The sequence below is a fragment of the Leptonychotes weddellii genome, chromosome 4 (assembly GCF_054177405.1).
Source record: "Leptonychotes weddellii isolate Sample4059 chromosome 4, ASM5417740v2, whole genome shotgun sequence".
In the NCBI taxonomy this organism is placed as follows: Eukaryota; Metazoa; Chordata; class Mammalia; order Carnivora; family Phocidae; genus Leptonychotes; species Leptonychotes weddellii.
In genome coordinates this window covers 41,728,628-41,756,117 of record NC_138372.1, presented here as the reverse complement: position 1 = coordinate 41,756,117, position 27,490 = coordinate 41,728,628, and the positions used below count along the sequence as shown (strand labels likewise).

General features: G+C 35.1%; 1 protein-coding gene across 2 annotated transcripts; it reads right to left on the bottom strand.

The window, feature by feature from the left end:
* Positions 1-2,236: 2,236 nt before the first annotated feature.
* On the bottom strand, positions 2,237-27,003 carry PRKAA2 (protein kinase AMP-activated catalytic subunit alpha 2). Of its 2 annotated transcripts, none has more exons than XM_081818488.1 (7): positions 26,857-27,003; positions 25,812-25,956; positions 24,103-24,190; positions 22,473-22,697; positions 12,678-13,182; positions 11,125-11,251; positions 2,237-9,892 (listed from the first exon to the last, which is right to left on the bottom strand). In XM_081818488.1, exons 1-7 carry the CDS (start codon positions 26,914-26,916, stop codon positions 9,654-9,656), a joined length of 1,389 nt encoding a protein of 462 aa, XP_081674614.1. In that variant the 5' UTR covers positions 26,917-27,003; the 3' UTR covers positions 2,237-9,653. The 2 variants fall into 2 exon arrangements, 1 of the variants encoding a protein (XP_081674614.1); XR_014144870.1 differs by having other exon boundaries at positions 9,769-9,892; positions 11,038-11,251.
* Between the last annotated feature and the right edge of the window lie 487 nt (positions 27,004-27,490).

Here is a 27,490-nt window from a genome sequence, read left to right as displayed (position 1 = left end):
ACATGGTCTCTTGTTCTAATTTAGTAGCTCAGCTCTAAGCCTCAATTTCCTCAGTAAAACAGGGCTAGTAACACTCAACTTGTCTACTTCACAGTGTTGTTCCCAGCCTGTAATATAATAATATAAATAAAAATGTCCTAAAATCCTCAATATGTAATACTGTATAAATATTATTTTAATACCTGGCCTTTCTGTAGTTGAAAGATGTTAGAAACAAAAATATGGTTTTGACATTCAAATCTTAAGACCTGAAAGAATGGTTGGGATGTTATAGGTAAACTGAGTATTTTCTATGTTTTTAAAATATGAATCATTTGGTCTAATAGAAGCTAGTACCTAATTACTATGTATTGATATGAAATAGTTTTTAGGAAGAAGAATTGCTTCTATCCATTCTATCTATAACCAATGTGGTTATATTTCTATTTCACTAATGTCAGCCACATTTCTTCCATTCTTTAAATCCTAGCATTCAAACTAAATTTCTCACTGATGTACCAGGTTTTTTAATGTAAACACTGTAATATTGCTGCTGTCCAAGCAGATGCCATCTGTCTCCTAGAAACCATAACCTAGCATAATACTTAAAGATGGACATTTTAATTTTGTACAAAAAGATAATATATCTTTGTATATAAATAATAATTATATATATTATAATCATATAATATATACCAATATAAATAGACAACAGCATTCAAAGGAACTTGATCCTAACAGAGGCTAACACTGGCACACTCCAATTCATTTATAGGGCCAGGCCTCCAGCAACCCATAAACATGTACCAACAAAACCTTCCCTTCCTCCTTTTGAGTACCTCTGTGAAACACTTGCTCCTCCAAGATGACATAGCATTCCCTTGACCAGGCCCTCCCCCACACATCTTCAGAACTTTTAAAACATAGATTCTGGGGGCACCTGCATGGCTCAATCAGTTAAGCGTCTCTCTGCCTTCAGTTCATGACCCCAGGACCCTGGGATTGAGGCCCACATCAGGCTCTCTGTTCAGCGGGAAGCCTGCTTCTCCCTCTGCTGCTCCCCCTGCTTGTGCGTGCACGCTCTCTCTGTCAAATAAATAAAATCTTTAAAAAAAAAAAAACATAGATTCTAAGGGAAAAAACAGGAAGAAAAAACAATGAAAATATAACAGCATTCCTAGGAAGTGCTTGTTTTGGGGTAAAAGGGTAGGGATATTTTCTTCAGTTTCTTCCAGCATCCGTTTTCTTTTCAAATTTCCCCACAGTAAGCACCCATACCCATGCAATTTAGGAAATAAAGGAAAAATATTTTAACTAATAACAAATCTCTTTAAAGTTTGCATAAAGCAAATTGAAATCTTTACTTACATATGTTTTAATGAGGGTTAGAGTAACAATGTTTTTTAGATAAGTTTCATTTAGATAAGTAAGAATGGTACATAGGCTCACATCTACATTGTTTATTCTCTAGCCTAGGCAGCCTTTGGTGTGACTTTCTACTGCTAGTCTGAGGTCTTTTTCCTTCCTATTCTATGGCTACGGGAAACAGATTTTTTTCCTCTGTGATCTTTATGCCCTGGTGTTATTCTTGTAAACATGTGACTTGGCAAATGGGACTTTACAGATGAAATTAAGGTTGCTAGCCTTAAAACCAAGAGATTATCCAGGTGAGCCCAATTTAATCACAGGGGCCCTTAAAATCAGAAGAGGAAAGCAGAAGAGTCAGCCACCCAGTCAGAGAAATGTAGTGACAGAAGAGGCAGGAGAGATTCAAAGCATGAGTCCCCTGTTGCTGGCCTTGAGGATGAAGGAAGCCACAGGCCTGGGAACGATGGTGTCCTCTAGAAGCTGTAAATGATCCCTAGCCAAGAGCCACAAAAGAAATGGGACTTCAATCCCACAGCAGCATGGAACTAAATTCAGCCGATAACCTGAAAGAGCCTTGAAACAGACTACTCCCTAGAGCCCTACCCTACCAGTGATTTGGTTTTCAGCCTTGTGTGACTTGAAGAATCAACACCGAACTTCTGACTTACAGAACTCTAAGATGATAAATTTGTGTTAAGTCACTAAGTTTGTAGTAATCTGTTATAGCATCAATAGAAAATACAATGGCTAAAGTTAGAAACTACAACGTATGACAAAAGTGGTATGAATTCTTCAAGGAATCTTAGGCAATCATTTTCTACAAAAGCTTTCTCTGTAACTATTAATTGACATGTAGAATATTATCTTAATGACTAAGCAGAAACAAAAATAGCTTTCACATTAACCAGAGACTTTAATTTGATTTTGTGAAAAAAGCTTATAAGCAATCAAGCTGCTTTTCTCTTTTGTGTTTGTTACCTATGAGTACACACAGTGCAAATATTAATCAGGGAGAACCTGTAACTATGAAATGCTGTGTAGTTCAAGATGACATCTTTACCATGTGGTTACTGGAAGACAGAGCCTTCCCACCAATCATTTAGCACCCACAAAAAATACATAACAAACAAAACTGAAATTTGAATCTATGGTTATTAAAACACAAAAGCATTCAAAGACAGGGCTTTTTTCCTTTTTCCTGAAATAAATTATAAAAAGTGATCCCAATTTCAGAAGTTTTAAAAAGATTTTAATAGATATGTACCAAGTGCTTTGACAGGTGAATATATCAGTCTATGGGATATTTTCTTCTTTTTCAAAAATAGGCTAAAAAAAAATGAACGCAGGATACTCTTGAAAATTTTTTGACTAATTAATATCCAATCTTACATTTTCTTATGATTGTCATGGCCATAACCTAATGGCTATCAACTTTCAGTTTTATTTGTTGAACTCAAAATTCACTGTATGATATTCAAGCATACATGACAAAGAACACAGGCATTCTTAAAACAATATTTAGATTACTCTGCTTAGAGTTCACAGTTCTCTAACAATTTTACATTAAACACACAAAACACTGTACAACCAGATATTTGTGAACAGTCTTGAGAGAAAGCTGTATTTTGGTACATTAAGGCAGCTTCAGCCAACATTTTAAGAAGTTCTGAATATTTGTTGCCACAAAAGACAAGTTCAAATCTGAATATTTGATATTTTCAAGAAATTTTAAGTCACTTAAAATAAGAATACCATAATTTGTGAAACTATGGTCTCAAAACGTTTTTACCACTATATTCTTACCGCATGAGACTTACCTAAAATCAAGATATTCATCCTATCAGTATCAAAGATTTCTATTAAAAAAAGGAAGGGATTTACCTTAAATATGATGATAAACCCTGTATTTAAGTGAGGGCCTTCAAACAGTTACTCACACACATCTGTGAGGTAGGTTATCGTCCACATTTTGTAGATGAGGAAATCCAACCAAACTGAGAATCACATTCCAAGTTAGATTTTTGTTCTTTGCTCTGCATTATTTCTTGCCTTTACAAACATTTTAGAGTTGAAATGTAAAGACTGTTAATCACTGCATTCATTTTAAAAACACGAGAAAGCAGCTAAAATTTCACCAAAGTGACTTAAAAAGTGAAGCAACATAAAAGGAAAAGAAAAATACATCCAGTGAACAGTTTCTGACAGTGATAGGGTGAGGTATGTCCAAAGGAGCCTGAAAAGCAAACAGGCAAAAGCAAACAATGTAACCATTTATGGAGGGCAGAACTAAGGAAAAATGAGAGCAATTAGAAAAATGACTTCAGACACATTTTTGACTAATTATTAGTATTCCTATAATTTGAGAAGGCACAATTAAGGTGTTTTGTTTAGAGCAATGGATCTACTTGTTTTTTGTTTTTGTTTTTCCCATTCAGGAAAATGTTATCCGTCTAGAAGAATGGCCTTTCTTTGTAACAAAACTAACTTAAAAGGGATTTTGAGCTGTGAGAAATAATGCTTATAAGCAGCAAAAAACTATGTAGTTCTCCTTGGCTAGAACATTCCTATTCCTCCTTGAAATTTTAAATCAACACAAAGTAGTTAACCTTGTCAAAACTCTGTGTATGTTCAGAAAAGTTTTCATGCTAGGATATTCCTACAAATACTTAAGCTTTTCTTCCTGGAAAGAACACACTACTCTGGGGTTTCCTTAATTGCACTTTAAATGTAATTGAAATTTACCTACCTTGCTTGTCCAAATAATCATGAGCTACTTCCATAAAATCTAAACTGCTTTGGATATAAAGAATAGTTACCCAGAGTCCCATCGCAGTCATGGCTTACACACTGGCACTGCTTTGCAAGGGTGGCAATAAACACGAACACTGCCTCGCTACGTTAATACAGGCCCACAGTCTGGTAACTTCTAGACCCAGCCTGATTCTTATCAGGTTATGGCTGAAAAAGTTTAATTAAAACTCAATCCAGTCTAGACTGTGAGTCCTGTTCTTTATGCTATTACTGTACAGTGGCATCAAATCCATCAAGATTATATGTGGAAAGGCTAGTAAGGATGCCTGCAACTTGTTTAAGCAACATATCGTTTTTTAAAGCTCATCAAACAAATTACATTTCAAAGTTCTGTAAGATTTGGGAGACTATCAAGCCAATAATAGGTAGTTTGTGAACAGAGATATACTCTATGAAAACAGTGTTTAACTTCTAAATACCCATACAAAATGAAAAATCATCAATCTGCATATGAAATTTAGATAAGCCCAACTCAGATAACAGTCAAAAACTATGATAATTTAAGACAGGGGCTGGGGCTAGTTTTACTTTTTATAAAAGACTATGCTACAAGGATCATGTAAATAAAATTAAAGGAAGAGTCATGCCTAAAAGTTTCTTCAGTATTTTAGAAGCACCCTCAATAACTCAGAAGTACTTATAAATATCAGTATGCTAATCATAAATACTTCAGATAATTTTATTTCGTACAATCAACTGGTTCAAATAATTAAACTAAGAAATATTCAGTTAAGACTACATTATGTCACTCTAAGACTTGAAAGCAATACATCTGTGTTTATCTTTATTACCTAACTACTCAGATGTTTCGGTGATTCAGACTGTTCTCCCCTAGAGGAAGGTGGTGTAGAAAAAGCAGTGATCATCGCTGAATACTTGTATGGCATTAAAGCTTTATGAAGAGCTTTGTGGTCCTGCTTCCTCAACTGGAGAATGGTTATACCTCACAAGGTTACTGTAGTGTATTAACTAAGTTAATAGATATGGTCTCTGGATCTAAAGATCACTATAAAATGTATGGAACACTTCCAATACTTCAAGTTAGTAATATTTTGCTTATGCCAAGTGCACATGTTTTAATGTGTTTGGTTTTCTGGATGATTTTTGCCATTTATATTCCAGAAGACAGCTGTATTTAAATTTTTTTTCAAGTATATACCTTTAAAATGCCTCACCAAACAAATACAGAACATTCACACTAGTATAAAATCTCTAAATATATAAAAAGTGAACACTAATACAAATCACACAAAAAAAGCAAAGACAGAACTTTAAAGCTCAAAGGTACCTCGGAGGCCTTTTAGACTATTTCTCCCACTTTAGAGGTTACTAACTGAGGTCCAACATAGGTGTGACTTACTAACCAATTGCACATATCCCTCATCCAGAATTTCTAATAGAGCCTCTGAGAACTATTATTAAAATAAATTACCTTCCCTATTTAAAAGGTCACAGAGTGACAGAATGACCAGGTAAAGAAATGCCAGACTGAAAAGGTGGAGTTCTTTAAAAACAAAACCAGACAAAACTGTGAACATGGTTAGCATTTAGATATTGGGATTTCACAGCCAGTAACAGGATTTAAATTATTAACCAGTGAATAGGCAAAGATACTGTGTCTGTGGCAGGCACATTCTAAGCTTTTATATTTTATAAATGGAAGGTACAGTGCTTATATTAACTCAGTATACTGCACATTAATAGAAGCTACAGATAAATTCAAATAGTCAAAAAACCTGTAACAGTTGTCTATGATTATTTTCTCAATTATGTCTCTTCTAATATAAAAAAACAATTTATGTTCCCTGAGTACAAACTGGCTACAGAATAAGAAAAAGCAAGCCCACAATTACGTAACTGTCATGGGAACCCTATTTGCAGAAAATGGAGAATTGTCTGTAAAACATATAGCCAGTTCCCTGACAGAGACATACTGGTACTTCCGATTAATTTAGGCTCCTAGTATAGACGGCTAATATTAAGGAATGCAAACACTTGAGGTTACAAAAGTGTGCCAAAAGTTTGTTGATCAAAACAAAAACCTGACTTGAAATAGTTTGCCTACCTCCCTATTCAATATGTTATCTGTTCCTACATTAAAGATTACAGGAATTAGATCTAAATATGGTGTCCTGTACTTAGAAAATGTTCACTGACTATACATTTTGAAAGTGAGAATCAATGTCATAGACTCATTGCCCACAGAGCCGCAGAGCCATAAGCATTAGTCACTAGTTTCTTAGGCCTTTTTTACAAGTAATCTGGTTTAAGGTTTTTCAGCTATCCATTAAACACAAATTTTGCTCCCAAACAATACCACAACCTGATTAAGAAAATCAAGGTGCTATGAAACACATCACGGCCATACGAAATTCTGTTTAGTCCAGCATTTGCTCAAAATGAGTATGTCCACAGTTAAAATGAAATTTTTCTGATTCTGAACCATATTCTCTCCAACCACTGATAAGGAGAAAAGGTATCTTAATTCTCTTCTTTCCTATGTTAATTATAATTATATAATTACATATGTATTATTATATATGTAATATATGTATTACATATATATTATAACTAATTATAGCAACCTGGGACAATAATTTTCCTAAAATAGTATTTTCCAAATTTGCCTTTTCCCATGGGATATTAAGCTTAAAAGTAGTTAAATTAATTTGGGCAAAGCAGGGTTAAAGTTTTCTTTTTTTCACTGAAGGACTTTTCAAAGTCTTTAATGCTCATATTCATTGTCATCCTCAAGCAGGAGTATGGCATATAACATTTTCCAAACTTGCTCAATGGACTCGTTTTTCAGCAGAGCACCTCAGGGATACAGTGTGGGAAATGCTATTATAGAACCATATGGAGTCCATTTCCATGATGTAGCTAAGTCTTTATAACCTAGTAATAGAAGCTCTCCTCCAAAATCTTAACTTGAAGAAATTCTTCCCACCCAAGATCTAACAACCACATACCACATCCACAATTAACCAACTTACAAGACTGAAATGTGTGAATTTAGCAATTGATTCTTTCCCTCTTTCTGCCCATTAGCAACAAAAACCTCCTATGACAATGTTCCAGCCCCTATTATGCTGGACTGAGCCTCCTGAAATCTTCTCTGTATAAAGCAATTTACTATGCCTTCTAGATTCAGAGTAGCTATGCTTTAAAAACATAAGCATGCGAGAACCAAAACTGCAACCCTGGTTCTCCTAAAATTCAACAGATAACCATCAAAATGTAGATATTCACAAATACTGGCAAGAATGAGAAAACAGTATATATTTTTAATTCTCAATAAACATGATAATCACCAATATAAAGTAATTTTGTTATGAATAAGTTTTTAATATCTGATTTATTCGACTAACAAAGCTAAAATGCCACTGTATTCCTTGCTATTTCTCCACCTTCAAAATTGTTAGGGATTTTGTCATTGGGGATAAGGAATCATCAGATTAATTCCTATTTATAAGGTCAATCATAGTCAAGCAAATATTATGAGGTGGCCCTGTTTTTCCCAAAAGAGGTATTTACACGTTTGGAGAGGTCAAAATTATGCCCTATCTATAATGCACAGCAGGACTGCTTATCCCTATAAAAACAATCACAAAAAGTACCCTTTGGTGCCACTAGATGGCAATCTTTCAAAGGTTTAAACTTAAAACAGTTTAATGCAAACCCACCCTTTTTCCCAAATTGGCAAAGATTCCTTTTGATATTAAGAAGTCAGACTTAAAAGTTACTTAACACAATTTTTAAAAAGTTCTATAAACCAATATGATGTGACACACTGCAAACTCCTGACTCAAAACTACTTAAAGATAGATATGCTTATCTTCCATAAACATAAGAGAAACTTGGCCAAAGATTTTCATTCACTTCTTGGTAGAAAACATTATTTTTGGCAAAGAGAAACCTGTTTCCAAGAGCTTAATCTCTTCTAGGGTAAGTCAGGTGAATGAGAGTGTTAATTACAACATGTTAAACATTAATAAATACAAATTAGATAAATTACACATAATTTAAAAATTAAATACTTTCACTAAAACAATATAAGCAGTGAGCTATTATCTACTCTGCTGTATACAGGTTTCTTTTTAATCTTTAAAAAAAAAAAACCTGCACAAAGCAAAACAAAGAAACTGTTTGGTTTTCCTTTAAAAGCATTGGTGTGTGAATACATATATGTATATATGTAAACAACACATACATTTATTCAAGAGAGATTTTTTTTTAAAGGTTTAAGGCTTCCCTATCCTAACAGCCTCAACAGTGAAGATCACAGCCTAACAAGCTTTGGAAATACACAAAAGCCCTTACGGCCAAAACAGTGTTTTCAAACTGGATGGCTAGCAACCAAGATATAGAACAAAGAAAGGGAACCAGAAAAGATTTAAAAGCTAAGTCAATCAGCCACCAAGGATTAAACAACAAAGTAAGTGGTGGTGGGAAGGTGAGGGAGAGGGGTGGCTGTGATAACAAACTTGAACTTTAGATGAGGAATTAGCATTGTGGAATGCAGGGTGATATACGCACACACTCCCCACCACCACATACATTAAATCAAAGGTAAGAGTTCTCTTTTAAGGGACCGTTGATATTTTGCTTTGTTTCATTTAACTATTTTATCATGCTTGGTAAAATACAAAAATAAATAGAGCCAAAAAGAATTTGAGAAAGGTAGTTTTGAAGGCATATTTTAAAATGATGTTAAGTTTTTAAAAAAATGTTAAGTTTATGAAAAACACAAAAATTGTTACAATTCCAGATGTTCCAATACTGAGTAGAACACTGAAGACTCTTAAGATAAATGTTATTCAAGGAAATCTCGAAATAAAACCTCTAGCTGGTTGTAAGATGTTTTTAAGGAACCTGGAAACCAGTAACCTGTTTCAGGACCACAGCCCTTCTATTAAACACTAGGCAGTATTTGCAAAAGCTAAAACTACTGGAACTTGGCTTCTGAAATTTTGGGGGCCAGCCTTTAAGGCTTCAACATTTAAATATCATCTTATTAATGGCTGTGTTATTTTTTTTTTTTTATCTTGTGCAAGAGAACTGGGTGCATAAACACAGCTTAAAGCCTGCTGAACTTTAGGAAATAAAGTAGATTTACCTTCATTAAATAGTAAAGCAAAGAGGTGTTGCCAAAGCACCCTGTGATGAGAGGATTCACCAGTGAAGGTGTATTAATCATCTGTAGTGAATTCACAATTTTAAGGTAACAATAATCTTCATCAATGTTCACCAATTAAAGATACTGCCTCTATGAATTTATCATAGGCAAAATAGAATTATAGATGTCTACAGGTAAATAAAATGTCAGACTTTTTTGTTTTCAGTAATTTCAATGGCACTGAGCGTCCCCTGGAAATATTCATGACTCTCCATCAGTATTCCAGAGTATATGATATCCATAAGTAAAATAATAATTTTAAGAATCTATCTGATTTTCACAGTGTAATAACAGAAAGACAGAAACTAGAGAAACATCATCAATGGGCTAAAGTAGTGATCAGACTGGCACACATTTCAAAAAAATCCATGGTGTGACTGCCTAGGCGGGGTGGAACTGAAGACAATGTGCTTCCAGTCAAAGAACCAGGGAGAGAGCCAGGAAGTGAATGGCTCTCCGCTGTTACACAATCAAAACTTGATCTTGGTCTATGTAAGCCAGCAGCAGAACAGGAACGCTGAGGTGTTGAAGAACCCGACCTCTGCTCCACCACTTCATCTGAAATGGATGAAAGAAGAGCAATTTATATGAAAGGTATATTTGCCCAAGTCCTATGAAGATGCTACATTCAGAAAACTGAGTAAACATATCTGAACAAGGGCAACTTCACGGATGTCATGTTTCAGAGTTTTAAGAGCAGGGGTGGCAATACCCCTTTCCTCCCACAATCATAACAGACATCACTCATCAACCACAACACTAACAGTCAAAATGTCACCCCTAAATCCTTCTCAACACAGTATTTGGCATCAGCCTTGAAATCAAAACTGATATCCCATTTGAAGAAAGCAGATCCCTGAAGGATTATTTTCTTGCAGCATATTAACAAAACATATCATTAAAATAAAAATAAAAGTTACCATTATACAGTGGTTCTGAACCTTCAGTACACATTGCCTGGGAATGGGGCGAGGAAAATCTTGTTAAAAATAAAGATGTCCAGTTTCCCAGGACTCACCTCTAGAAATAAATTCTGACTTGGTAGATCTGGGGGTAGTTCCCAACAATCTGCATTTTAATAAGAATTCTAGGTAATTCTGATGATGGTAATTCTGATGACAGCCAGTGGTAGCTCAAGAATAAAATTTAACAGTTCTATTAAAAACAACTTCCCTAACTCTGAACTCAGTTCTCTGGTTCTATCCAGCACCTGACCCCTGGTTTACTGTTTTTATCCCATTTTGGGCCTCTGAACTGAACAAGCATATTTGGTTCATGAGTGTTTGACTTCTGGTACCCACTAAATACTTAGACACAACCCACACCTCCCTGACTCCTTCGTCTCCTGAATGGCTGGGGCATCAAAATCTAACCTGAATACAAGGAGAGGTTCATTTGGCCAACCAGGATGAGGGAAGTTGATACGAACGGAGAAGTTTAGATACTACAATCCTAACAATAATAAAATATGAATGAAGAAATGTGACAAAGAACTTATTAACATCAGGCAATTTTAAAATTGCCTCCCTGTTATTCCTTACTTTTGCTCCACAGCCAACACTTCAAGTGAGTTTTTTATGCCAAGGAGGCACATCTTTTGGAGAGGTGCTGGGTTAGAGATAGTCCACATCTTCAATCCTTTTCACTTCACTTGCATTTTTAATTAACTCTAGATTACTTAAAAACCAGTATAGAAGACCTACCCACCATGTCTTTGAGATGATTTAACATCTTGTCAACTAGGGCCAAGTTTTATCTTCTCAGAGCTCATGCCTGCATAGCTTCCTTACCATCAATGCTTTTAAAGTCCAAAAGATAGCTTCTATTGTCAACCAGGTAAAGTTGTAAGCTCATTTTCACATAATTGCCAGTCACTGGATTTTTTCTTCTTACACGAAGATGGTATGCATTCACTACCTAAAATGTGAAATCTTTTTTAAGGAAAAATGTTAAAAAAACAAACTGCACAATCTCCCTTATTTTATTGCAAAGAATATCAAAAGAAATAATGGACAGAGGTGGGGTAGAGAAGGAATTCCTGAATGATCTTTTCATATTACATGACAGTTTAGTATTTATTTAATCTCCACTAATAGTATTGTCTGTGCAGATCAATAGAAATTTAAAGGGAACTCAGAGATTATATACAGTCTAGCCTTCATTCTAGCTATGCCTCTGCTCTAAAATGTCAACAATAATTCTGGTCACCCAGCCTCAACTTGAATACCTTTACCTATTAATATGGAGTAGGAGGAATAAAAGAGAACTAACATGTTAATGGTTTGCATTAGGCAGTATAAACAGGTACTGTCACAAAATTTATGTATCCCAATAATCCTGTGAAGAAGTACTATTTGCCTTTTGAAGAGAAGAAAACTGCAGCTCAGATAAAGATGATTCTGGGTTTTCAAAACATCTATCAAATGAGTTCCAAATTCTTTTCTGTATGTAATTTTAAAGATATGAGTGTCTCTCTTAACTAAATTGCTTAAGCAAAGGGGGATCTGGTTTTTAAATGGTTTTAAGGAACTATTATCTTGTTTATTCATTTCATGTACAAATAAAATGGAAATGACAGATGTTTCAAACATGTCAAATGAATATATATAGGGTATATTTGAACATTTTTAAAAATTCCTCCTTTAAAAATACATTCGTAGTCCTCAAGAAAGGAACAAGAATGAAAGGATATCTGAAATGAAAAAAATGCTTTTCCTCCCACATATACTCAAATAGAATTGCAATGAATTTGAGCACTATTTAAAAAAAAAAAAAAGAAAATTGGGGGCTAAGAGCAAGAAAAATACACATAACCAAGGATTAAAAGCACTGGCCAAATAAAAGAGATTTTCTTAATCTACAAGAAAGGTATTTGTTGATTGAATAAATATGTCCTGATGGTATCATTTGTATTGACCCCTAGCTGTTATAGCTAGTGGGAAAAAGAAAAGAAAGAAAAGTAAAAACATAGCATCTTCAAAGACACATGACTTTTTATTGCTATGATGCAGGTGGAAATAGGTGGACTATTTTCTCAGGTGATTTCAGGTTGATTACTTTGTTTATTGGCCAAGAATGCTAGTCTCTAAATAAAAAATATTGTAGGTCCTCAGCATCAACAACTCTTCATGCTTTCAGAACTTTGTTTAGTATTGAATGCACCTGGTATATTAATGGAAAAATGGGGTTTATCATTCAGAAGCATCAAGACCACTAAATTTGTATCTAAATCAAAAACAACTTTTTTATTGACCTAAGTACTCAACTCAGTAGATCAGAGCAGCTTACTATTCAAAAAAAAAAAGCAAACTTTTACAAATGATCTTAATATACAATTTCCTACCTTCCATTCAAAATCCAGCTGCTTCATAGCTCGGTAGACTTCAGCCATAATGTCATACGGTTTGCTTTGACTTCTGATTCCAAGATGCCATTTGGCTTTTTTCACAGCTAAAGATTTGGGCTTAGTTGTATTCAGTGCATCCAACGGACATCTTGCTTTAGGGCTGTCTGCTATAAGAGGTGGCATCCTTTCTGGATGAGGTTTCAGGCCTGGGGGAATATGCATGGTACTATCATCCATAAAAGAACCAGTTGGGGGACTAGAGGCGAGGTAGAACTCACTGGCTTGGTTCATTATTCTCCGATTGTCAATGATAAGATGATAAGCCACTGCAAGCTGGTCTTGAGGGTCACCACTATATAAACTGTTCATTACTTCTGATTCTGTACACTCAAATTTTTCACACACTTCTTTCACAGCCTCATCATCAATGACGTTAGCATCATAGGAGGGGTCTTCAGGAAATAAGTAACTGGGCAAATCTTGTTTAAACCATTCATGCTCTCTAGGAAAAATACCACAATACACTATTGTAAGAACATGCTTTGGCAAGTCCCAAATAATTTAGACATGGGGCAATAAAATATAACAGAATCAGAAAGACCTGTTCTCTATGTGACCCTGGATAAGTTAATTAACCCCCACCCTTGAATACTATGATTATTCAGACTTGGGTATTTGGCTGACATTTTCTGAAAAATTAGTAAAATGAACCTGTCACTAAACAACTGGCAGTATTTTTTTGCCAGTGATAAAGTTCAACCTTTCAAGCGAAGTTTTAGAATTCTATATAATTTGTATCTGCCTCCATGAGTTTGACAGCTTCCTACTACTTAAAGATTCTCTAATAACTTTATAATGATAACAATGAACATGATTTCTAATACTTTATAATGAACATGTCACCAATTGGAAAATCTTTTTAACTCAATAACCCGGTTATTTTCAAAATGACCAACGCATGATGTTACAGAATCATACACAGGTAAAATATCCACAAAACACAAAAAAGACCAATGGATTTTAATGTAATAAAGTACAAAAGTACACCGAGATGTTTTCTCATTTGATACTGTAACTAACAAGTTAAGCTTTGGCTTAATATCAAAGAAGAATATCCACAACTATCTGAAAGACTGTTAAAATGTTCCTCCTTTTCCAATCACTTATTTGAGTGGGGTCAGCTTTTCCTCATAGACTGCAACTAGTACAACATATTGCAACAGACTGAATGAAGAAGTAGACTAAGAACCTAGCTGCTGTCTCTGAGTAAGCCCAACACTTAAGAGAATTTGAAAATGTAAAATAATACCACTCTCGTTACCATTTTTTGGGTTATTTTTCATAAAAGATATGTTATTTAGATTAACATGTAGTAGCTTTACTGCTATTTTGAAGTGAATTAAGTGTTTTTTTTTAAGTTTCTCAGTTTTAATTTCTTATATGTAAATATTGATATAACCGTCATTAAAAAACACAATTCTTAGGGCGCCTGGGTGGCTCAAATGGTTAAGCATCTGCCTTCGGCTCAGGTCATGATCCCAGGGACCTGGGATGGAGCCCCACATCGGGCTCCTGGCTCAGTGGGGAGCTTGCTTCTCCCTCTCCCTCTGTCTCTCCCACTGCTTATGCTCTCTATCTCTATGTCTCGAATAAATAAAATCTTTAAAAAAAAAACCAACCCACAACTCTTTGGAATCCTCAATTTTAAGACTGTAAAGAAGTACTAAAACCAAAAAGTTTGACAATCAGTCTCCTAAATCTTATTTTCTCACACTTCTGGGCCTTTGCACATGATGTTACTATTGCCATCAAAGAACATCCCACCCCTTTTCATCTAACATGTACTATTCCTTCGAGACTGCACAAGCATTGCTACATGGTAGAACTGGGCACCCTCTAAGCTAAATTCAGATCAATATATATTTTGCTTGAATGCTTTCTATTGACTGATTGTCTCACTTATGAATATTAACTAAGGGTATACTGTGGCAAAAAGACACTCCTCCTCACAGAGATATCCTAAGCTAAATACAGATAAAACAAATATTCACAAAAATAAATATATAGTTTCAAATATACAAATATGAAAATCCTGTGATAAAGATTATAAGAAGAAAACAGGGTAAAATAAGAATATATAAATCAGAATGACAGCCATGTAGTTAGGGAAGCACTAAGTAATATTTAAGCAAATATCAGACTGATTAGAAGTCAGGTGGGAGCAAAGAGCTAGGAAACAGGTATTCCCAGCACAAAAAACAATGTATGTGAAGACAGACAAGAACGAATTGTGCCATATTCCAGGAACGGGACTGAGGCCACTATCATGAAAGGAGGAGTTACAGGTTGGAGGGGCAAGAGCTATCAAATATTTCGGAGAGCTATAGGCTAGAAGAAAGATTCTGGGACTAGAATCTATGCTTGATGAAAATCACTGAAAGACTTTACAGAGACAGGGGTGACATGATCTAATTTGCATTCCGTAAAGATCATCCTGCTTGTGATACGGAAACTGAAAAGACAAAAATAATGATGATGTTGATGATACTGGTGAAATAGTCCAAGTGAGAAATTATGGTGTGCCAGGCCCTGAGGAGGACACAAAGATGAATCTTCTACAGCTTCTAGTAGATCTTTCTATTGTAACATTCACACTTTCTTACAGGTGTTGATTTTTTTCTTAAACTTACCCACCAAACTCAGAGCTCCTTGAAACAGGGACCATGCCTTATTTAGCTGTATTCCACTACCCAACACAATGTAAATGTTCAGTAAATGCAGAATAAATAAATGACGTATACATAAAATATGAAAACTAACATTAATTCATTAATGTGTTTATTTCCTGTATCATACTAGGTACCGAAGGCTTAGTAATAAAAATGTGATATACTACTTTTTCAACAGAAACAGAAGACATTATATAGCTAACATTTTAAAAATATTAATGACAAATAGGGAAGCTGAGCACTTCTGAATGAACTCCAAAAATTCACTCTTCCATAAAAGCATTCAGACTACTAGCAAAAATCACCAAAATCAACTTTTCCAGGACCCTGGAAATTAATCAAAAGCCTGCAACATTCTGAGAAGTATTTACTCAAGAAAAGAGCTGATCTCAGTAACAACAGTGAGATCTGAGACATTTTAAGTTGCACTATATCCATCTCCCTTTCCCCATTTCTATGGTAGCCTTGAAAACCAACAGTCTCATAAGACCAACAGTCGCACAATCATGGTAACCCAGAAAACCAGCAGCCTAGCAACCACTAAGGGGGAGATAGGGTTTAGAATTAGAGCAGAATAGGTTCAGAATTCTCCAAAAGTCCTATCCTCAGAGAACTGTCATTATTTGACAAGTCTGGAAGTTCCCTGGAAATCTCCATTTGGCAGGCCTTGTCTTTTTCTGACCTGATTCAGAGTTCCCTCACTGCAAAGAGCCTTCTCCCCAGGACATTTGTCAAAACAACCAATGGCAACAGTGACATCCCAGCTGCCTAAAGAGGCAGTAAGAGTTGGAGCAAACAAGAAGCTAACCAAAAACCTTAAAATGAAAAGTTTGGGAATAGGAGTTCCACTGAGGTCTTTGAAATACTCTTGATATATTCCTGGGACTCAAGAAGGCCATGCACATATGCAGGGCTGTGTGCTTGCCCAAGAAGATCCTCACTTCTAATCACTGGCTGACTTTGAGGCTCTCTGCTAATGTGGAGTGAAGACTAAATCAGTTATAAGCTTCTCTTTGGAGCAATGAAGACATACTCCAACATGCACACACAGTCACTCAGCAAAGGCTGGGAGACTTATTAGATTAAGGCATTTAAGGAAAGCTCTAATAATAAGATGACCATTAAGCTAACTAATCAGAGATTTCAGTGGCCAACCATGACAAAGAGTATAAAATCTGTGGAATTAGTTTAGTAAAATCACTAACAAAAGGAACAGCAACAAGAATTACAAACTCAAGGCATACGCCCAAAAGAAATGGAAACATATGGCCATAAAAAACTTGTACATGAATGTTCAAAGCAACATTATTCTTAAGAGCCCAAAAGTGGAAACAACTCAAGTATCCATTAAATGATGGATGGATAAACAAAATGCCATATATCTGTACAATGGAGTATTTTTAAAGAATAAAGGAATGAAGTACTATACATGCTACACCATGAATGAACCCTGAAAACATTATGCTGTGTGCAAGTAGCCAGACTCAAAAGGCTACATGCTATAGGATTCCATTTATATGAAATTTCCAGAATAAGCAAATCCATAAAGGCAGAAAGTAGATTACTGGCTTCCAAGGGATAAAAGGAGGGGGAAATGGGTAATGACTGCTAATGCGCATAGAGTTTCTTTAAGGGAATTAGAAAATGGTGATGACTGTACAACTTTGTGAATATACTAAGAACCACTGAATTATACAATTTAAAGGGACAAATTACGGTATGTGAATTATATCAATAATATAAATAAATGTTTAAGAAATGATAAATAGCGGGGTGCCTGGGTGGCTCAGATGGTTAAGCGTCTGCCTTTGGCCCAGGTCATGATCCTAGGGTCCTGGGATCGAGCCCCACAATGGGCTCCCTGCTCCGCGGGAAGCCTGTTCTCCCTCTCCCTCTACCTGCTGCTCTGCCTGCTTGTGTTATCCCTCTATCTCTCTGTCAAATAAATAAATAAAATCTTTAAAAATAAAAAAAATAAAAAATGATAAATAGGGAAATAATCTAAATTTTTATTTCTAATTCATTCATTTACACAAAGGACCATAATTCTTTACCATAAGAAAATTGCCAATTAAGAAGTCATACTCAGCTTTTGTTTTCAGGAGCCAGTTTCTGAATTAACTCTATCAAGATAAGCAGTAACCAGAATGTTTATGAGGGTTCACCTAAGTCAAAATCAGTTCATTTCCCACGGGTTACTACACAGCCATCAGAAATTAAGTCTTTCTATCACTATTACCTGGTACTCAATTTCGGTACTTAAGACTAAATGACTTAAATGAGTTATGGAGACACATGAAAATGAAAACACAATAATCCAACATCTTTGAGATGCAGCAAGAGCAGTTCTAAGAGGGAAATATACAGCAATACAGCCCTACCTCAAGAAATAATAAAAAGCTCAAATAACCTACATTTGCACATACAGGAACTAGAAAAAGAAGAACAAAGTCCAAGGTGAGTTGAAGAAAATAATAAAGATCAAAGCAGAAATAAATGACATAAAAATTTAAAAACAATAGAAAAAAATCAGTAAGGGGCACCTAGCTTGCCTAGTAAGAAGAGCATGTGACTCGATCTTGGGGGTTATTGAGATCAAGCCTCACAAGGGGTGTAGAGATTACTTAAATTAAAAAAAAAATTCTTAAGTAAAAAATAAAAAGATCAATAAAATCAAGAGCCGGTTCTTTGAAAAGATAAACAAAATTGATAAACCCTTAGCCAGACTGATCAGGAAAAAAAGAGAAAGGAGTCAAAATCAGAAACAAAAGAGGAGAGGTATCAACACCACAGAAATACAAAGGACTATAAGAAAATATTACCAAAATTATATGCCAACAAACTAGACAATCTAGAAGAAATGGATAAATTCCTAGAAAGATTCAATCTTTCAAAACTAAATCAGGAAGAAATAGAAAATCTAAACAGACCAAATTAGCATACAAAACTGAATCAATAACCAAAAAATAAAAGTCCAGGATGAGATGGAGTCACAGTTGAATTCTATCAAACACCTATTCTCCTCAAACTATTCCAAAAAATAGATAAGGAAGGAAAGCTTCCAAATACATTCTATAAGGCTAGTATTACTCTGATATCAAAACCAGACAAAGACACCACAAAAACAGAAAACTAGCAGCCAATATCCCTGGATGAACAAAGATGCAAAAATCCTCACAAAATATTAGCAAACCACATTCAACAACACATTAAAAGTATCATTCACCACAATCAAGTGGGATTTATTCAGGGAGATGCAAGGATGGTTCAATATTTGCAAATGAATCAACATAATATACCACAACAAAACAAAGAATAAAAATCATATGATCCTCTCACAGATGCAGAAAAAGCATTTGACGAAATTCAACATCCATTCATGATAAAACTCTCAACAAAGTGGGTTTAGAGGGAACATATCTCAACATAATAAAAGCCATATATGAAAAACCTGCAGCTAACATCATACTCAAAGGTGAAAAACTGAGAGCTTTTCCCCTAAGATCAGGAACAAGACAAGGACATCCACCCTCACCACTTTTATTCAATATGGTCCTGGAAGTCTTAACTACAGCAATCAGACAAGAAAAAGAAATAAAAGGCAACCATACTGGTAAAGAAGCTGTTAAACTGTCACTATTTGCAGATGACATGACATTATACATAAAAAATCCTAAAGGCTCCACCAAAAAACGACTAGAATAAATTCAGTGAAACTGCAGGATACCTAGAAGTCAGTAGCATTTCTATACACTAATAACAAAGTACTAGAAAGAGAAATTAAGAAAACAATTCCATTTACAACTGCACCAGAAATGATAAAATACCTAGGAATAAATTTGACCAAGGAAGTGAAACACTATGCTCATGGATTGGAAGAATTAGTATTGTTAAAATGTCCATACTACCCAAAGCTATCTACAGATTCCATGCAATCCTTATCAAAATACTAACAGCATTTTTCACAGAACTAGAACAAACAATCCTGAAATTTGTATGGAACTATAAAAGACCTCAAATAGCCAAAGCAATCTTGAGAAAGAAAAATAAAGCTGGAAGTATCAAAATCCCAGATTTCAAGATATAATATAAAGCTATAATAATTAAAACAGTGGTACTGGCACAAAAATAGACACACAAACAGAACAGAATAGAAAGCCCAGAAATAAACCTATGTTTATATTGTCAATTAATCTGTGACAAAGAAGGCAAGAATTATACAATGAAGAAAAGATAGTCTCTTCAATAAATGGTGCTGGGAAAACTGGACAGCTATATGTAAAAGAATGAAATTGGACCATTTTCTAACATCATACACAAAAATAAACTCAAAGATTAAAGACCTAAATATGAGATTTGAAACCATAAAATTCCTAGGAAAAACACAGGCAGTAATATCTCTCACACCAGCCATAATAACATTTTTCTAAATATGTCTCCTAAGGCAACGGAACAAAAGCAAAAATAAACTATCAGGACTACATCAAATAAAAAGCTTTTGCACAGTGAAGGAAACCATCAACAAAACAAAAAGACACCCTACTAAATGGGAGAAGATACTTGCAAATTATATATCCAATCAGGGGTTAATGTTCAAAATATATAAAGAATTTACACAACTCAACAACAAAAAAACAAAACAAAAAAACAATTAAAAAACAGGCAGAGGACCTGAATAGACATTTTTCCAAAGAAGACATACAGATAGCCAACAGACACGTGAAAAGATGCTCAACATCTGTAATCAGGGAAATGCAAATCAAAACCACAATAAGATATCATGTTATACCGGTCAGAGTGGCTAAAATAAAAAAGACAAGAAATAATAGTGTTGACAAGGATGCAGAGAAAAAGGAATCCCACACTGCTAGTGGGCATGTAAATTGGTATAGTCACTGTGAAAAAAAAGTATGGAAGTTCCTCAAAAAATTTAAAAAAGAAATACCATATGATCCAATAATTCCACTACTGGTTATTTACCCAGAGGAAAACAAAAACACTAATTCAAAAATATATAAGCACTCCTATGTTTATTGCAGCATTATTTACAATAGCTAAGATATGGAAGCAACCTAAGTGTCTATCAACAGACAAATGGTAAGGAACATGTGGTATACATATACAATGGAGTACTGTGTAGCCTTAAGAAAAGATGAGATTGTGCTATTTGCAACAAAATGAATGGACCTAGAGGGTACTGTGCTAAGTAAAATAAATCTGGGAAAATAAATACCATATGATTTCACTCATAGGTGGAATCTAAATAATGATATGAATAAAGTAATAAACAAAAAGCAGCGTTAGACCTATAGAGAACCAATGGCTGCCGGGGGGGGGGCTTGGGGGATGGGCAAAATGGGTGAAGGGGAGAGGGGAGATGCAGGCTTCCAATTATAGAATGAATAACTTGGGCGCCTGGGTGGCTCAGTTGGTTAAGCAACTGCCTTCGGCTCAGGTCATGATCCTGGAGTCCCGGGATCGAGTCCCGCATCGGGCTCCCTGCTCAGCAAGGAGCCTGCTTCTCCCTCTGACCCTCCCCCCTCTCATGTACTCTCTCTCATTCTCGCTCTCTCAAATGAATAAATAAATCTTTAAAAAAAAAAAAAGAATGAATAACTCACAGGAAGCATATCTAATTTTCTTTCTAAGGAAAAGCCAATTAAGTGACTGAGGCACCTAGCTGGCTAGGTCAGTAGAACATGTGACTCTTGACCTCAGGGTTGTGAGTTCAAGCCCCATGTTGGGTGTAGAACTTATTTATTAAAAAAAAGAAGAAGAAAAAAAAAGTACTGTGAACACAAAAGGTTTTTTTCCTGCTAAGTGCATTTCCATAACTAAAGTTGGTACTAACTTACAATTACACATTTATTTTATGCATGAGGCCTGTAGTGCTTAAGAAAGGCTGGGAGAAGAAAACAGTGTACAAATGCAAAAAGAATCAGCCCCTTCTTGCAGTCTAAGAGATTGGCAGCAATCGCATAAAAAACCATGTCATCGTTTAAACATTCCAGGAGTCATAGGTCTCTAAACAGCCATTCTGGCTTATGAAGATAAGAGGAGAGATTCTGGAAAGATGGCAAAAGAATGTGTTTGTAAATGAATAACTGATGAAATGTTAGGTAAGAACAAAAACCCTCTAAGAAACATAACCTGATAAGAGTAGAAGGCAATGAATTATTGTGGCTTGTGTGTGCTATATAAAGGTCATATTCACAGTAACACCAGCCACTGCAAGTTCCAAAGTTTCTCACATAACAAGAAATCCTTCACAGTGCTAGCAGCTATTTTTGGATTCAAAATCTTAACAAAACTTTTAATCCTTTATTTCATCAACCATATGTAAAATACATAAAACTCAGTCTGTATTATGTATAAAATTTATTCAAATAGTTTCTCAACATATACTACATTTGTGGGCCATCTAGCATTGTGTGTACTAAGGTGAGCAAGACACTCTCTCTACCCTTATGGAGTTACAATTTAGGACTGGTGAAACATGCACGGAGTAATAATAGCTACATATGAAATGATAAATGAAAAAATAAAACCATAAACCAAATGTGGAAATCACGAAAGTGGAAGCAATTAACATTGCCTAGGGGAATCCGAATTGATTTCACAAAGGAGGTCCTATGTAAGCAGAATTTTAAAGGATGAACAGAAATCTGTCAGGTCAAGAAAGTAAGAAATGGCATCAGAGGCAGTACTATAAATTAGAACATGAAGGCATAAAATATATGCTATGTTTGAGGAAGAAGGAAAAGCTGAGTGTAGCTGAAGCACTGGTACCAATGGGTGCAGTGGTGAGTGCAGGAGTGAGAGCTCAGGAGTAGGAAATGGAGCTTCATTAGGAAGGGCCTCAGAGGATTTGCTACCTCAAGTAAAAAGTATGGGAAACAACCTGAAATATTTAAAAGATGAGTGACATGATCAGGTTTGTGTAAAAAGGAAAGCAAAATTCCTATACAGTAAGTATTACAGAGTCTAACATAAAGCAGGCACTCAATTAGTGGTACTATTAATACTATAAAATGTACATAACAGTAATGAAAAGAAGAATCACCTTATATCTTTGATGGTCGCTCGTTTCAGGGGGTCAACCTGCAGCATATGCATCAAGAGAGTGGCAACAGAACGATTGAGATATTCTGGGATATAAAAAACACCCCCTCGGATCTTCTTAAATAACGTAGGTACATGCTCATCATCAAATGGGAGGGTGCCACAAAGAAGGGCATACAAAATAACACCACAGCTCCAAATATCAACTTCAGGACCTGCATACAATCTAAGAAAAAAGATGACAACACAAACCTGAAATGCAAGTGCCACTTTTTCTCATCCACGTATACCCTGCTTCTATATACACATGGTATAGACTTGGTGTATATTGATTTGCAAGCCTTTAATCAAGTCCATGGCCATACCCCAACACTCAATGCTTGTTCACCATAGAGAATCGGTCTCAGCAATTACTATTCAAGTTTTCCAAGAGGAAGTGGTACTTTTCTTTATTTGTCACAAACTCACTGAACCTACTAATTGACTAATTAAAAAATATAAAACTTACTATGGTTGATTTTTTTTTTATGGAAACATCAAAGTAAATGACCATAAACTTGAAAAAATAATACTATAGTGTTTAGGCTAAATCCTTTTACCACAAAACTACAAGAAAAAAAATGCATATAAAATTGAATTTTTATCCCTGACATGCCTATTTTAAAGAGTATTTGAAACATTAAAGTGCCAAACTAGTCCTGCAGCAATCTCTTTGACACTATTTGTCCTGTATCACATTATCCTGAGTGTGACTTTCATTCTAATCACTTGTTAGGTTAGCTCATGGGACTAAGATTAGCTTTGCTCCATATAACCTATCCCTGGAATATTATTCCTTTTTTCTCTGACCTTTCTGCAGTATTAAAATGCCTCTGATACCCCACTGACAAACTCAAACCTGGGTCTGAGGTAACAAAGTGAATCTCTACAATTCCAATTAAAAGAATACAATCCATTTCAAAAAATTACTGTCCATCATTTATATCATTTGCTGTGCTTATCCAAACTCCTATACCTGCTCCTTGCAATAATACCTTTTCTTTATTTTCTCTCAGAGAATTCTGTTAACTTTTTAAATCAGACATTGGTCACTGTAAAAAAAATCTTTGGTTTACCCACTGCAATCTGTATAAACATTTTTTGAATATACCAATGAGTAAGTTCCAATCTCTACTTATACAGTTTAATTTCATGAAATGACAATACTGTCCCTGAAAACCCTCATTCTTCTAAAGACAAAACATCATATAATACTCTATATAGTATCTTATAAAAGAATATGTAAATTATTATTTAAGTACTATGTCTGGTAAGAAAATAACGACACTAGCTTGAATTTAACAAATGCTTTCTCTTATCTGTACTTTTCCAAAATGAAGAAAATCAAGATTTGTTTCAGTCATTTTTTTAATGGAAGAACTCTTTAAATATACTCATAACAAAATCTAAACAAATGTTTAAAAAAATTGTTTCATATAACTATTCTCTCTTCAATAATGGAAAAATTAAAGGGACAATTTGTTCCTATTATGTTAACAGTCTCATCCTCTGAATAGAATATATTTTAATTAAATGTTATTAGAATGAACAAAAGATTATAAAGAGCTTACTCTCCACTGATCTATTATTACCTGCCTGAGATGACTTCAGGTGCTGCATAATTTGGAGATCCACAACTAGTTCTCAGAAATTCACCATCTGACATCATATTAGACAATCCTGAAAATAAGAGCAATATTTACTTTGTGCTAGATATTTTTAAAAGTAGATAAATGCATGAAGAAAAATGTCAAGTCTTCAATGTTCTATAGATCATATTTTGTAATTATTTTAAAACAGTAGAAAGCACTTGAGAAACTAGAAGACCATTTCAGAGCACTTACACTCTAACAAAAAAGATAAAGCACATCGTGTATGATTGGAATTAAATTCCTTCACGTGGGATGCCTGGGTGGCTGTTGGTTGAGCATCCTGACTCTTGGTTTCGGCTCAGGTCATGATCTCAGGGTCCTGGGATCGAGCCCCGTGTTGGGCTCCATGCTCAGCGTGGAGTCTGCTTGGGATTCTCTCTCTCCCCCTCTTCCCTGCCCTTCCCCCACCCCCATGCTCTAAAATAAATAAATCTTTTTTGAAAATGTTGATTCACTTCACAAATACGAGGTTATTCTAAATTGTATGAACTTTTCCAAACATAAAAGCATCAAAATATTATTTACCCATTTCTACAGTTGAAAGAATGAAATAGAGACCATTACTTTTTATCCTGTGCTTTCAAAGCCTTTTAAAAAAATCTCTAAGTATTGGAGCACCTGGGTGGCTCAGCCGTTAAGCATCTGCCTTCGGCTCAGGTCATGATCTCAGGGTCCTGGGATCGAGCCCCACATCGGGCTCCCTGCTCGGTGGGAAGCCTGCTTCTCCCTCTCCCACTCCCCCTGCTTGTGTTCCCTCTCTCGCTGTGTCTCTCTCTGTCAAATAAATAAAATCTTTAAAAAAAAAAAAATCTCTAAGTAGAAATCAGGCTCCAATTTATAAAGATTATGTTCCAAAAGCTTTTAATTTGGAAAGCTTTAATTCAACATAGAAAAAATAATCTACAGAACCAAAAATCTAGTTGAACTATCATACTAAGGAGTTTTGCGATTTAGAGAAGGAAGAGAAACAGGGAAACTAGTTTCCTAGTTTTTAGATTAAAGACAAGGTACAGGCAAAAATTTTAAATAAGCAACACTGAACTCTGGCACATTTCCATCTCTCTTTCTATAACCTCTCACTTCCTAATCCTTTTGCCAAACACCCTACTATGGTACTCTTTCCAGGTATGTTTACCCCAGAAAGTGTTTGGTGCATTTAGATTTACATTTTGTTTTTTGTTTCTTTGTTTTACTCCTGACAAAAACTCCTATTCTTTTTAGCAAGTGGTTAGATTCTACCCTGAAATCCACCCTTGATCAAATCAGAAAGACTGTAAGTCTTCAAAATTGCATGCAATTTTCATGTATTTCTCTTTAAGTGCATTCATCAAGGGAAGTGCCCATATTTTCATTAGATTTTCAAAGGAGTTTGTGACCCCCCATAAAAAAAAAAAAAAAGACAGTTAAGTTTTCCTTTAGGAGGAAATGCAGATTAAATGGATTTACCTTGAAACTGGCCCTCTAAACTTCTCTAGAAGCATGTGCATTTTTAAAATTGTGTTTAAATGAATAGAACAAGCATTAATCCCTTTTTTCAAGGTACAGGATTTCTGAAGTTGAAACTGCAAGTTCATATTTCTTTAACAGTTGCTACTGACACACTTTAAAAGGCAACTAGTACATTTCTGAACAACCCTGGAGTTACATACCAAAGTCAGCTATCTTGGCATTCATGTGAGCATCCAACAGCACATTCTCTGGTTTCAGGTCTCGATGAACCACCATATGCCTATGACAGTAATCCACAGCTGATAGAATCTGCTGAAAGAGCCGCCTTGCTTCCACCTCTTCAACCTAGCAAGTATAAAAGAAGCTGCACTAAGAATATTTGGGACATGTACACAGCAAGAGTTTTAGTTTCATAATCAGCCCTAATGTAACTGAGCAAGCTAATTAGAATCAGGCTAGAATTCTCAACAAATCAGACAAACAAACCAAAAACTTGCATTAGAGTTCAACATGTAAATTAACAAAGCTCTTCTTTGCTGCTAGGCAGTAAGATTTAATTTTCAATTAATATTACTAAATGTGCACCATGTTTTAGGCAATCAAGTAAAACATAATGTAAAACAGAATTTATGTGAAAGTGCTAAGAAAAGGAAATCCTTGAAGCTTCAACATAATGTTATGGAACAGATTTTTCACTCTGAAAAGCACTGACATTATGTTGGCAATTAAGTGGAACATGTTCCCTAAAATCAGTATTTTGAAAGGTTGTTTTTTTTTTTTTAAGATTTTATTTATTTATTTGAAAGACAGTGCAAGAGAGCAGGGGCAGGGGGAGGGGGAAAAGCAGCCTCCCCTCTGAGCAGGAAACCCAACACAGGGCTCCATCCCAGGACCCTGGGATTATGACCTGAGCCGAAGGCAGACGCTTAACCGAATGAGGGACCCAGGTGCCCCAAAAGGTATATTTTTTTAAAGATTTTATTTTTAAACAATCTCTACACCCAATGTGGGGCTCAAACTTACAACCACAAGATCAAGAGTCGCATGCTCTATCAACTGAGACTACCAGGCGCCCCTTGAAATGTGTATTTTTTAAGAAAGAAAAGATGTCTAATATTCTGTATCTTTTATTGGGCTTTATTACAGAAGCAACCCTGACTTTGAAGATATCTTTGTGGTTTGCTATTTCCTACTACCCTCTTTTTTAGCTTAGGGGCTTATTGTACTAGATAGTAAGTTACTCACCCGGCCATGTTTACAGATGTAGTCAAATAATTCACCACCAGACACATATTCCATTACCATAAAAAAATCTGTTGGAGTGCTGATCACCTGGTATCTTTTTTGTAAATGAAAAATAAAAAATGTTAGTTTTTAAAAAAATCAAGCTAGTCTATTATTGCTACAATTTTATATTCCAATGTTTTAATATCTTAAGATGGCAACAAATTATGTTATCAAAACAATCACAGAGCTATAAACACAGCTTTAATAAATTCTCTGCTTTCTGAGGCTTATGGACTTTTCTTCAGATCCTCCCTTTCATGTTTACAAAATCTTTGGAATCCTTTATTCTTCAACAACTAAGCATTCATTTCTCCATTTAAACAAAAAATTTTTTTACAGTCTATAGAGATCAGGTATCATATTTAAACATAAGTTAAAAATATTCTTGTTAAGCCTAAATGATACCACAAGAGATTTAATCAGCAAAATGCAGAAAGTGGTCAAACGACCCTTTCTTCAACAAATAAAATGTGAGAAAAGTAAAAGGGGAAGGGAAGCTATAGATTAATAGTAAATCAAGAGACAAACTGACCTATTATACTACAGAGACTTGTTTTGATTTTTTTTTAAGATTTATTTTAGAGAGAGTACG

What these genes read in the sequence shown, in the direction of transcription:
- PRKAA2 (XM_081818488.1), bottom strand. Translation starts at nt 26,916, where the DNA reads ATGGTAATGGAATATGTGTCTGGTGGTGAATTATTTGACTACATCTGT. An exon ending in ACATCTGTAAACATGGCCGG is followed by an intron (nt 25,957 to 26,856) that starts GTGAGTAACTTA and finishes TATACTTGCTAG; the next exon opens with GTTGAAGAGGTGGAAGCAAG. An exon ending in GGACTTTAAAAGCATTGATG is followed by an intron (nt 9,893 to 11,124) that starts GTAAGGAAGCTA and finishes CATCCATTTCAG; the next exon opens with ATGAAGTGGTGGAGCAGAGG.